At 39.7% G+C, this 13,300-nt stretch overlaps 2 protein-coding genes across 4 annotated transcripts in view; one reads left to right on the forward strand and one right to left on the reverse strand.

Annotated features, from left to right (window-relative positions):
• Positions 1 to 534, reverse strand: part of LOC133133035 (protein FAM168A-like) — a 44,639-nt gene extending 44,105 nt beyond the window's left edge. The window contains exon 1 of one of the 3 annotated variants that reach the window (XM_061248984.1): positions 285 to 534. The gene's annotated coding sequence lies outside the window, so the exon portion shown is untranslated. The remainder of the gene's footprint in view (positions 1 to 284) is intronic. The other 2 variants (XM_061248986.1, XM_061248985.1) reach the window with 2 other exon arrangements.
• Positions 535 to 3,026: 2,492 nt separating this feature from the next.
• On the forward strand, positions 3,027 to 9,846 carry plekhb1 (pleckstrin homology domain containing B1). The gene is made up of 6 exons (XM_061247368.1): positions 3,027 to 3,063; positions 7,179 to 7,331; positions 7,732 to 7,834; positions 7,919 to 7,958; positions 8,947 to 9,046; positions 9,713 to 9,846. The coding sequence occupies exons 1-6, from the start codon at positions 3,027 to 3,029 to the stop codon at positions 9,844 to 9,846; spliced, it is 567 nt and encodes a 188-aa protein (XP_061103352.1).
• Positions 9,847 to 13,300: the final 3,454 nt, after the last annotated feature.

Below are 13,300 nucleotides of genomic sequence, written 5' to 3' on the forward strand. Positions count from 1 at the left end.
CAATCGTGTTCACTGCCCGGCCACGTTTTCCATTTTGTATCCTGTGTTGTCTGTTCACCACGTATCTTGCTTTTAAAATATTATGTGGGCATTGTGACCATGTTAATCCTTTTCTTGCATTTCTACCCTTTCTCCTCACTTTACTGATCAACGCACCGCAAGCTTCACCATTTGTAATATTTTCCTGCTTTCACTATGCCCATTCCATTTTGGGACTGGACAGTTGAAAAAGGAATGTAACAGGAATTCTAGCACACACGAAGACATAAGGAATTTGACCTTACCAACGTAGTTAATCCAGTAGTATTTGTACTCTAAACCTTTCTTTAATTTCTTCTGCGTTTAATATTCTCAGTTTTCCCTTAACGCTGGTGGGTTCCTGCTGTGGTTTGCTTCGTTCCTGCGATCTCAAGCTTGCAACGGCGTTGGTAACATCGACATACACACAGAGTGGGGGATGGTGATACGGGCAGAGAGGGAGGGGGGCATTCAGTTTGTGATGCGCTGGGGAACGGAATAGACCGCCCACAAATCCTATCGTTTTGCACTGGTTAAGTCGTTAAGTTCACTTTCTCATTGAACACACAGCGCATGAATTCATAATGAGTCTTGCGTAGCCTATTTTGGAGCGTTTCTATATTTTGATGCTCTTGGACTATTCCACTTGACAAAAATAAATTCCATGCCTCTCACTTATTTCCTTAGGGTATATAAACGCAGGGGTATATCTAGTTTTTCAAGACTTAATAACTATGTTACTAGCACGATTGACTGGCTGCACCGTAAGCCTTGAAGACCGTAGGCCTCTTTAACTACTAATTGGAAAAATGAACGATGCGATGCATCCCATTCTTTTGCGTCTCTAAATTTTATGGACATTTTATTTCCTCCCTTAGACAGTGTTCTCTTCAGTAATCACCCTCATGACCATCGTTTTTTTTTTTTGTATTGTCTGAACAACCCTACTGTTAATTTACCAAAATAAAACTTTTTTTATTTTTTCTTGTTTACATGTTCTGTGCTGTCCTTGCAGATTGTTGTTAATGTTCCTGTGACAATGTCATAAGTGGACTCAAAATACATTATTATAAGACTGGCAAAAGACTGCCACATGATGTGATTTTATTCTATTAAAATAAGAGATACCAAAACCCGAGATCCCTATGTATGGACAACACCGGACAGTGCTTTGCAAAGGTAATGTTAACATTTTTTCAATTTAGGGAATTCAACTTTGATACATAAAATACTTGGTGTGTGGGAGCTATCACACTACCTGTTCATCCCCTCCTAGTACCTTTGCTTAACACCTAGGTTTTATTCCTACACATATATTGAGAATAACAAAAATGTCAAAATGCATCTTTGTAAAATCAAATAAAAAAAATAGTGTTGCTCCTGAGTATTCAATTCAGTTTTATTTGTAAAGTGTTTTCACTAGGCGTCTCAAATCCAGTAGGTTGAGTGGGTGTTGCGGTATAAAACTAGCAGGTAAAGTAGAGTCCACAGGAAGGGATGCAGAACATGCAGTCCAGATGGGCGGGTTCGTGCATCTGTAGCTTCAGGATGTGTTGAAGCATAGTTTAGTGTAGTTTATGTCATATCTGAACTTAAAAATATGTATTACAACTGTGTTAATATAGCTTGTTCCTCAAAAAGCGAACAGGCGCCATAAACTGTATGCAAAGGCATTAGGTCGCCCCCTCGTGGTTGGAAAGCATACTGATGAAATTAAAGAAGTCCTTAGAATGAAGGTCATAAGCGACACATCAAGCCACGTTCCAAATTCTATTTATTCAGCAATTTATTTCTTATCAATAAAGTGCCCCATTGCCTCATGAAGGTGATTAATATAACAAAAGTGCAATTCTCGATTCATCTAAAAATATGTCCCAAATATTGGAGGTCATATATAAAAAAATAAAAAATCTATACAATGAATGATTACCTAGCATTCGATTGCTATTGTGCAGAGCACTAAAACATTTTGCTGGAATATGAGCTGTATTCTAGAACATCTATCAGATATTCCAAAGACAATTTAAACTGTCGTGGGATAAGTAGTAAAATAAAGATGAGGTAATCCAGGATTTAGCTTCCTGGTCATGTGATTGTCTACCATTTGTTGACAATCAGCTTCGCTGGGCATTAACCCTTGCCAGTCCATATTGTTTCTTCATTGTAGGATACAATAAAGCAGTAACAATACACTGCTAATGTAAGGCTAGCGGTTCTGTTTACATTCTCAGTTGTTATCCAGAAAGAAAGATAGGTTGCTTTTATATAATTTATAATATACCAGGAGAACTAGGAGTGATGTTCATTGATTAATATCATGAAATTGCTATTTTTGATTAACCTAAAACAGGTCCCAATACAAATATGTGAGGTAATTTTTAAAAAAATCAATACGATTAATGATCTTAGAATTCAATTGCTATTGTGCAGAGCTGATTCACTCTCAAAAGCATTTTGCTGGAATATGAGATGTATTGATTCTAGAAAATCTATCTCAGATATCTCAAAAACGTGAGAGAACAGAACTGGACATTGTTACCTAGATATAGACCACACTGCCGATCTGACCACTCTCAAATGAAAGATAGTTTGCTTTTATATAATTTAAAACATCGCAGGAGAACCAGGAGTCATGATCATGCACAGCAGGGCTGTGGGTTTTATTCTGTCTGGGGAGAACAGAGTGGGACCGGAGTCAGCAGGGTTGCAATTAGGACTTCTCCTTCCTCAACGGAGGTGGAGGGATTGATGAGTGGGGGTGTGGCTAATCGCTAATCCAAAATTAACTGACGAGTCAATGCTCTCTCTCTCTCCCAGATTAAAAGGACTTTGCCTCAGGGTAGGCCAGTCCACAACAAAGACGCCAAGTCCCACCCCACTGAGCCCAGTGGAAGACTGTCACTAGTGGCATACAAACTAACAAATTCCCCATATACTTCCTGGGAGCTCATTGCCTATTTCCTCTGAAGTGGGAGCACAGTGAGGTCCTGACGGTCCTGAACAACACCATGGCTCTGATGAAATCGGGCTGGCTCTGGAGACAAAGTAAGTGTTAGTCTCACCACGTTCTCCGGTAAATGTCGTACAGGATTTAAAGATTACGGCTTCCTACATACGACACACACCCAGATTAGATTGAACTAGAACACACTGAACAGCGAATCACAAATTTTAAATGTCTAGATGTTTGCAAAGGTTTTGCAAAGTAAGTAACAGTGTAGACTACTACAACAAGCATGTGAATTTCCCTCTGAAGGTGATTCAGTGTGTTTTAACGAGAGATGATGTATTTGAACATTTGTTACTGATTGTCAGGCTAAAAAAAAAAAAAAAGTGAGATTTCATAATTTTATTTTCATTATGCCCAGTTTAATATGACATCAGGCTTAACTGATACAGTCTTATAGCACAAGGCAAAAAAATCAAGACATTTAAAATATAATATGTGTACTAAATATGGATAATAATTAGCCCAACAAAGGTGTCAATGGCTGCTTTTATGTTATAACATTTTATTTAGCAGGTGCTTTTATCCAGAACGACATGCAAGTGAATAGCAAACTACAGAACAGGTTGGATAAGGAACAATTCACAAAGAATCAGTTGCCTACAGCCATCACTATCAAGTCGAGTACACATAGTAAATAGGGCAAGTCAGTAAACAATAAGGTAAACAACTACAGTATCAAGCTCAATACAAATGCAACAGTCCTAGATTATAATACAAAGTAAAAAAGAAGAAGCTCCTAGCCCATATCTGCATGGTTTTATGCATTGCACTGCTGCCACATGATTGGTTGATTAGATAATCGCATGAATAAGTAGGTGTCCAGGTGTTCCTAATAAAGTGCTCAGTGAGTGCACATATAAAATACAGTGAGTAAGAAAGAAAAAAATAAGTAGAAAGTTCAACAAGATGGCTAAAAAGGCTGAGGCAGGTGATACACAGGTGGCACACAGGTGACAGCGGATTGGGGCACTCCCACAGAGGAGTAAAGGTGTAGCCAGTTACGGTAAGGCGTGAAGAGATGAATCTTTATTCTGCAGTGGAAAATTGGCAGTGACTGAGCAGTTCTAGGGAACTAGGGTGGAGAAGCTCAGCGCAGTCGTGGGAAAGAGAGAGCCATTCACATTATTTCTGCACTGAATGAGACATGACTCACGACATGGCCACTGCTAAGCAATCAGAAACAAGGACGTGTGAATCAGTCAAACATAACATTTTGTGGAAAATGTGCAAAAGAATTGCAACATGTGACTGACGGGTGTTTCTTGTTTCCAAAGATGTGTCCTATTAGATTGATTGGTTGAACAATAAATAGTTCTGTCTACTCTTGGTTTTATTTTGTGTTCATCTTTTCATCAACCCAACCCAAAATGTATTAAAGTGTATTGCAAAAACAAAGGAATTGGCCTTGCTGATCCAATACTTTTGGAGGGGATTGTACATAACCCCCCTAAATTCAGGCCACCATAATATTTGACATAATATTTCTAATTAGTTGGGTGTTACATTACATTACATGGCATTTAGCAGACGCTCTTATCCAAAGCGACGTACAACGAAGACTACCTTAGTGCAGGTATAAGATAGCTTTCAGTATGTAGCTTTGTTTCTAGACTTTTGATTGCCTTTGGTGTCTGTTATTGGTGTTTGTCATCATGAGGACCAGAGTTGTGCCAATGAAAGTCAAGGAAGCCAATTAGAGGCTGAGAAATAAAAATAAAAAAAACAGTCGGAGACAAAGGCAAACAATAACAGCAAATATGTGGTCTGGAACATCATTAAGACGAAAGAGTGCACTGGTGTATGTTTGAGATCATTGCCCTGCTGGGGGATGAAGCACCATCCAATGAATTTAGAAGCATTTGGTGGAACTTGGGGCAGATAAGTAGCTTCTGTACACTTAAGAATTGATTCTCCTGCTGCTATCTGCAGTTACATTATCAATGATGACAAGTGAGCCAGCGCTTGTGGAAGCCGTACATACCTAAGCTATAACACCCACACCACCACCATGGTTCACAGATGAGCGGGGGCTACTTTGGATCATGGGCAGAATGTTCTAGCCTCCACACTTTGCTCTTTCCAGCACTCTGAAGTCAATCTCGCTCTCATTTGTCCACAAGACCTTTTTCCCAGAACTCTGCAGGCTCCTTAAAGTACTTCTTAGCCAGGTGTAACATGGCAATCCTGTTTTTGCAGCTAACTAGTGGTTTGCTTATTGCAGAAATCTGTTGGTGAAATTTCCTGAGGACTGTAGTAACTGACCTCCTGACGAGCCTCCTAATGAGTGCTTCTGATTGGTCAAACAGGTTTTTCGGGGGTTCATCAACTGTAATTATTGAGCTGACCAGTGCCCCCTTCTGATTGATGTTCAAACAGTTTATTTTGGTGAGCCAATTATTTGGCCTTTGACTCATACTATTCTTTTTGTAAAAATTATTTCTCCGCTTCATAATGGCTTCCTTGACTTTCATTGGCACAAATACAGTATAGTCCTCATGTTAACAAATGCAAATAACAGACTCCAACGGCAATGAAAAAGCCTAGAATCAAGACTACATACAGAAAGCTCTCCTATACCTGTACTAATCAAAAATTGAAATCTCTTGTTTACACAAGTATTCAGACCCTTAATTCAGTACTTTGTAGAAGCCCCTGTGGCAGCAATTACATCTTCGAATCATTTTAGGTAAGTCTCTATAAGCTTTGCACGCCTGGATTTGGGCAGTTTTTCTAATTATTCCTGGCAGATCCTCATAAGCTCCGTCAGGTTGGATGGGAAGCATCTGTGAACTGCCATCTTCAGGTCTAGGCTTTGGCTGGGTCACTCAAGGACAGCCCCGAAGCCACTCCAGCGTTGTCCTGGCTGTATGCTTCAGGTCCTTGTTGTGCTGGAAGGTTGTGTGCATTCTGGAGCAGGTTTTCTTCAAGGACCTCTCTGTATTTGGCTGCATTCAGCCTCAATTCTGACCAGTCTCCTCGTCCCTGCCATTGAGAAGCAGCCCTACACCATGTTGTTGTCACCAGGTGATGAACAGTGACTGGTTTTTGCCAGGGCGGCCTGTAGTGTAGTGGGTAAGGTACTGTAGAATCTCTCCCCACCTTCAAGCGCAAGCTGAAGACACACCTCTTCAAGCAGCACCTCTCCCCATCCCTCCCTACCTCCCTGTGAACCTTAATTGTTGTCTCTGTGACTTGCTTTGTGTATCGGTATTTTTAGTTGGCAAGGTAAGCAGTGTTTGGATAGTTAACTTTGGTCACTTTTGCTCTGTTTCTTTGTTTCTTTGTTCAAAAAAAAAAAGAAGAAAAAAAAGAAATTGCAACAAATTTATCTTTGTTGTACAGGTAGCAGTTGAAATTGTACTTCCCTCTAGGGTCTTTCAGCGAACTTATCCCTGGTTATGGGTATGCACTTTGTTGTACGTCGCTCTGGATAAGAGCGTCTGCCAAATGCCAATAATGTAATGTAATGTAACATGACTGGGACCCGCAAGGTCGGTGGTTCAATCCCCGGTGTAGCCACGATAAGATCTCCATAGCCACTGGGCCCTTGAGCAAGGCCCTTAACCCTGCATTGCTCCAGGGGAGGATTGTCGCCTGCTTAGTCTAATCAACTGTACATCGCTCTGGATAAAAGTGTCTGCCAAATGCCATTAATGTAATGTAATGTAATGTAGTGGCTGGAGTCCCAGACACCAGAGAATCTTTTTCTTCATGCTCTCCTCAGAGAGTGGGCTGTCATATGCCTTTTACTCAAGAGTGGCTTCCGTCTTGCCAAGTTACTCAGTTTGGCCGCACGCTTCCAAACTTCTTCCATTTTGCGATTATTGAGGCCTTACCCCGGAGGTCTACAGAGAGTTTCTTGGACTTCATGGCTTGGGTTTTATCCTGACATGCAGTGTGAAATATGGGACCTTATATACACAGGTGTGTGTATGGAGTTCTGGTGAATTAATTTATTTTGAGAAATGTTTTGGTAGTATTGATGCATTTTGAACATGAAATGAACTGTTGCGCCAAGCTGTGTGTTGGTGCTGATAGTTGTATGAAGAGCTTTGAAAACGTCAACTGAGTATTGAAAAATGCTTGTTAGCAATTGTAAAAAGCTAAATGCATAACTTTTGCTTGATACATTATTTCATCTTCTCCCCAGGCTCCGTCTTCAAACGCTGGAAGCTGAACTGGTGTGACCTCTGGATTGATGGAAACCTCGTCTGCTACAAAAACGAAAACCGTCGGGAGTATGAAACCAGGGTGAGCCTCAAGAGCAAATGTGTTGCTGTTAAGTCTGGGTTGGCGTGCACAGGTAAGATGGCCTTATATACCAGTCAAACTATATTTCAATAATGTACTGTAATACAGTAGGCACAGAATGCACAAAAAAGGTAAGTATTTTCTTAGAGCAACATCAAACTTGTCAAACTTGTTCCTGTCAGTTGTAAGAAGTAGAAAATGTAGAAGGTAGATTCTCTGATGTGTAATGCCTTGTAATTTATGTGCTATGTGCAGGCGGAGATGTAATGCAGTGTGATGTATATGCTTTGTGTAGGTGGAGATGTAATGTAATATGATGTATATGCTTTGTGTAGGTGGAGATGTAATGTAATATGATGTATATGCTTTGTGTAGGTGTAGATGTATTGTAATATTTATATGCTTTGTGTAGGTGGAGATGTAATGCAGTGTGATGTATGTCCTTTGTGTAGGTGCAAATCCTCCAGAGGGCCGTCCTCGGGAAAATCTTTTGGTGTTGTATTTGAGAGATGGATCCACCGTTGTCATGTGCGCCAACAGTGATGATGAGGCATTGTGAGTAAAGTCTTACTCTAAGGCTTTTTAACTATCTGGCTGGATTATACTGGCATAGCCTAATTTGCTTTATCTTATCTACAGGGCATGGGAACTGACAATATTGGAAGCAAAAAGAAACCCAGTAAGTTTTCTCTGGTTATATACAGTGCTGTGAAAAGGTATTTGCCCCCCCTCCTGGATTCTTCTTGAAGGGTTCAGCAAAAACTCATCCAAGAGGTATCAAAAGACCCCAGAAGAACACAAAAAAAAACTGCAGGCCTCTCTAGACTCAACTAAGGCCAGTGTCCATGACTCCACACTAAGAAAGAAATGGGCCAAAAACTGGATTCATGGGAGAGTAACGAGATGGAACCCTAGATGATCCTCAAGCCTTCTTGGATAATATCCTATCGACAGATCAGTCAAAAGTGGAACTTTTTGATGACACAGGTTTCATTCTGGCATAAAGGAAATACACGATTTCACAGTAAGAACCTGATACCAACAGTCGGGATGCTTTGCGACCTGGACAACATGCCATTATTAAAGGAACCATGAACTCTGCTCAGCACCAGAAAGTTCTAAAGGACAATATCCAGTCATCCGACTGTGAGCTGTGGCCAAAGTGTAATTGAGTTATGCAGCAAAACAACGATCCAAAAACACAAAATCAAGTCCACACCTTTGAATGGCTCAAAAGAAACAAAATTGAAGTTTTGGAGAAGTCCTGACTTGAACCCAATATAAATACTGTGGAAAAACCAGAAATGAGCCCAAACATGCTCAAAAGTTCTTCAAAAGAAGAGAGGGCGGAGGTGTGAAAGTGTTTGGTTGCAATTATTGCTGCTAAAAGTGGTGTAAACAGTTTAAGAGGGCTATTATTTTTCAGACGGGTAATACTCATGATACTAACAATATTCTGTATACATATGGAGAAAAACATCTAGAAATAGTACGATGGTGTATATTAACAGAAATATTCACATATTTATCAACACCACAAAGGACACAGAAATCCAACAAACCACATTACAACTGTATTGACTATATTATAAGACCATGAATTTGTATTGTAATAATATTGTTTAAAAATTTGCACCAATGTTTTCTGTCTTTTCTCTATCACTCAGGTGTACACTTATGATCCATATGATGACAGTTATCAGCATGTTCCCCTGAACAGCCACAATACCATATACATCAGCCCGGGCTCCCATGGCAGTGGAGGAGGTAACACCTGAACCTGACACCTCTGATACTAAATGGGTGACAAACACCCATTACCTGCACACTATCCAGTCCTTCATATAGATTTGAAATTTGAATACATTCATAGACCATTTCAATCAACTATTAGTAAATCAAATCAAATCAAATAGTAGTAGTAGTAGTAGTAGTAGTAATAGTAGTTATTTATTTCGGTCCTTATCAACCATTCTTACAGAATGAATGCACATACAAATAATGAATAACCATGTTGACTGAAAAGGTGTAGGCTGAAGCTTTAGCTTACTACACCTACCATTTTTACATAATATATTCACATATTCAACTCTTTCACAAAGTTTATGTGTCATATACTCCATCATACAGATACAATGTCCAGTGAAATGCTCCCAGCTAATTCCAAAATGTACTTAATAAATAATGCAAAAATACTATATATATATATATATAAAATAGAAGTGCAAACACAAGACAAGAGACAAAAAGTGCTAGATGGCATAAGCTGTCACAAATAACAGACTTGTAACAAATAAATAGCACAGTCTTAGTGGAACTTAGTGGGCAATCGGACCTGTCCGCACCAGAAATTCCATTTTTTTTTTTTCAAGTTCAATATTCTGTGTTTAAGAAAATAAGAAAAGGAGTCTCTTTTCTCCCTCCCTCATGCAGGTACCCACCATATTTTAATCCATCGAGACCCGTGTGACGGGATAGGGCAGCAGGTGGCCCTGGGAATGCTGGCAGGCATGGCCACAGGGGCGGCGCTGCGGTCCCTTCTGTGGATGCCCTTCTGGTTCTGCTGACAATGCCCCACCAGAACAAGCTGCAGTTTCACCAACTGTCATCCGGCCAGATACAACTACAGTCTGGAACACACATCTCAGAAACATCCAGCCCTTCCTTTGACTGCTACTGAAGGCACTGGCCAAATCATAGCCATCTTCATCTCTTTTGTATTATGCTTGATTTTATTGTTGAGGGAAATATGGTGAAAACAGAAAGCAAGCTTACCCACTGCAAAGAGATTACCCAGATTGGTTGCTCAGGGTTACTATGGTGCAGATGTTTGCTCTTGGATTAAAGGCTATATACACTCACTAAGCACTTTATTAGGTAGACATGTACACCAGCTTGTTAGTGCAAATATTTAATCAGCCAATCATGTGGCAGCAACTAAATGCATAAAGGCAGACATGGTCAAAAGGTTTTTCACGCCAAATGTCAGAATGAGGAACAAATGTGATTTTAGTGACTTTGACCGTGGAATAATTGTTGGTGGTTTGAATATCTCAGAAACTGCTGATCTCCTGGGATTTTCACACACAGTCTATAGTGTTTGCAGAGAATGGTACGAAAAACAAAAAACATCCAATGAGCTGCAGGCAAAATTTCCTTGTTAATAAAAGAGGTCAGTGGAGAATGGCCAGACTGGTCAAAGCTGACAGTAACGCAAATAACCACACATTACAAAGTATGCAGAAGAGCATCTCTGGAAAACACAGCATGTCAAACCACTTAAGTGGATAGGCTACAGCAGCAGAAGACCAATAAGTCTAAGAAATAAGTCCAATAAATACATAATAAAGTGCTCACTGAGTGTAGCTCCTTACCAAAAGCTCAGCATACTATAGGCACTGAACATGTCATTAGTCTGCATGGGGTAAAATGCCTGACTAATTTGATAATTTATAGTTTTTTTATTCTGGAAGGGTATCTCTTTTGTACAAGAAAGGCCAAATATGTAACTACTATAAAGCAGAAGAATGTAAATCATTGTTAACAACAGGTACTTCAGGAGACCTGACATTCACTACCTGTGCATAGCAGTTTCTCCCTGTGCATAACAATGACTACTCATTCAACAATTAGTAAAAGTAGAAAATAGAAAATAGAAAAAGTAGTAACTACAATGTCCATCAGAAAGTGCTTCCTGTCAGAATTTGTAGCATTTTGTCATTCTCGGTAAATTGTTACACAGTGCCACAGCTAATGGATATAAAATTATAAAAGAAAAAAGAAAAAGCTGATGATTTTGTCTGGATTTTTTCAAGAATTTCCAAACGTTGGTGGTCACCAATTAATATACAAAGAATGTTGGAAGATGTCTGAAGCTTTTGATTTGATGAATGGGGATAATATAAACAAATAGAAAAGTGTGTATAACAAGAAAAATCTTTGCAAAATTGTTTGATTGCAAAAAAACTATTTTGATCGCAACCATAATGTGAGTAATGTAAATGGAACATCTTATACTATTATATTATTTCTACTGGATGAATGAGAAACAATAAGTCCATGCAGAGCAAAGGCTACCACACAGGTGTGGCTCATCTTTTAATGAAAGAAACCATGGCCAGGCCGAGCTGCCTGGAATTATGCCCAGCACAGCAAAGGAAGACCTCACTGACTCTGGACCCCTGTATGGGGCTTGATTTTTTGGGTGTGTTTGGCTGGAGATTCAGTCAACAAGATGGACATTTTTGTTGATGATTCAGTCAGCGTTAGGCATGGAACTAAGGAGAAAGTAAAGTCATAATTACAGCGGATGAAACCACAGATTCCAGGATTGTCATATCCAGGCAATTGCACAGCACAACAGACAAGCATCCACAGATCATTCATTCATTCATTCATTCATTCATTATCCTAACCCGCTTATCCTGAACAGGGTCCCGGGGGGGCTGGAACCTATCCCAGCATACATTGGGCGAAAGGCAGGAATACACCCTGGACAGGTCGCCAGTTCATCGCAGGGCACACACACCATTCACTCACACACTCATACCTACGGGCAATTTAGACTCTCCAATCAGCCTAACCTGCATGTCTTTGGACTATGGGAGGAAACCGGAGTACCCGGAGGAAACCCACGCAGACACGGGGAGAACATGCAAACTCCACACAGAGAGGCCCCCGGCCGACGGGTATTCAAACCCAGGACCTCCTTGCTGTGAGGCAGCAGTGCTACCCACTGCACCATCCGTGCCACCCCATCCACAGATCAATTGATTGCAAAATCTGAACCTGTGGTAGGAGCAGCCAGTAGTGATCAGAAATGATGGTGACTGAACACCCTATTAAGTATCTTTACATCTTTATTTCCATTTTCTTTTCAGTGTCATTCTGTACTGTACAATATAATGAGGCTCTTCAGAAATGAGTGAGAAATAATTTAGCAATTTTGCATTTATTTTCTTAATTTTAGTGAATGTGTTGAATTAAATATTATGTTGCTATCCTACAATTGTTTCAAAAAAAAAGAAAAAAAAAAAGAAGCCTTGTTTGGGGGATTAAGGAACGTTTATATGAACCTATTAGATTATTTATAATAGAACAGGGATTCTCATTCACAGTCCTGGGGGATTCTTGTGTAAGCTGTAGTGAAAGTTTTGTTTGCATGTTGATTTTAAAGACAGTAGTTGATTAAGAGATTGGTTGTAACAAAAATCAGCATACACAATGGTCCTCAGGACTGGGTTTTAAATCCCCTGGACTAGTTTGCATACATACATCCTTGAATATTTATTCGATATGTATGTTGGTACAAGTCTTCAAGTGAACATCCACAGCAGTGCAAGTAATAGTACAGACACAAAAGCTCTACATGTAAGAGCAGTATATTCTTATGATAAAAGTTACTGGTAAGAGCAGTTATATTCTTACACAAACACAGCTATGTTAAAAACATACAATCAAAAGCCAGGACCTGTAAAACACTTCGTTAATGTCCTTGAATTAGTTCATGTGATTATTCCTGATGGATCATCAACCAGAGATGAGCTCAACACCAGAGGGAGACAGAGGACTGATATTTCCGTGAGCCCCTGACTTAAATCATTCAGTTCATATTTGGTGCGCAAACACAGGAACCAGTGGGTGGTGGCAGTGTGGTAGATACAACCTATCGCATTGGTTCAGTATCACTGTTGCCCTTTCATTATTACAAATGTTATCAATTCAAGGGGTAACTGAACACGCGTCACAAACACCATTGCGATTCAGAACAATCTTAAAGTTTTTATAATCAAAGTGGGAAAGTTGAACGTAGCTTTTGTATGAATATAAAGCGATTTCAATAGAACTGAAAGGCAGTCAAACACCATTCCCACTCTCCCTCAGTCAGCACACACCACCCATGCAACAAGTAATGTAATTTACTTAATGTATATGTGGTCTTATCTATTTGAAGAATGATAAATGGTTATAGGTGTAGATGATGAAGTTCTTAATTGGGCAGAATACATGCATTATTATAGG

The sequence above is a fragment of the Conger conger genome, chromosome 7 (genome assembly GCF_963514075.1).
Source record: "Conger conger chromosome 7, fConCon1.1, whole genome shotgun sequence".
Taxonomy (NCBI): domain Eukaryota; kingdom Metazoa; phylum Chordata; class Actinopteri; order Anguilliformes; family Congridae; genus Conger; species Conger conger.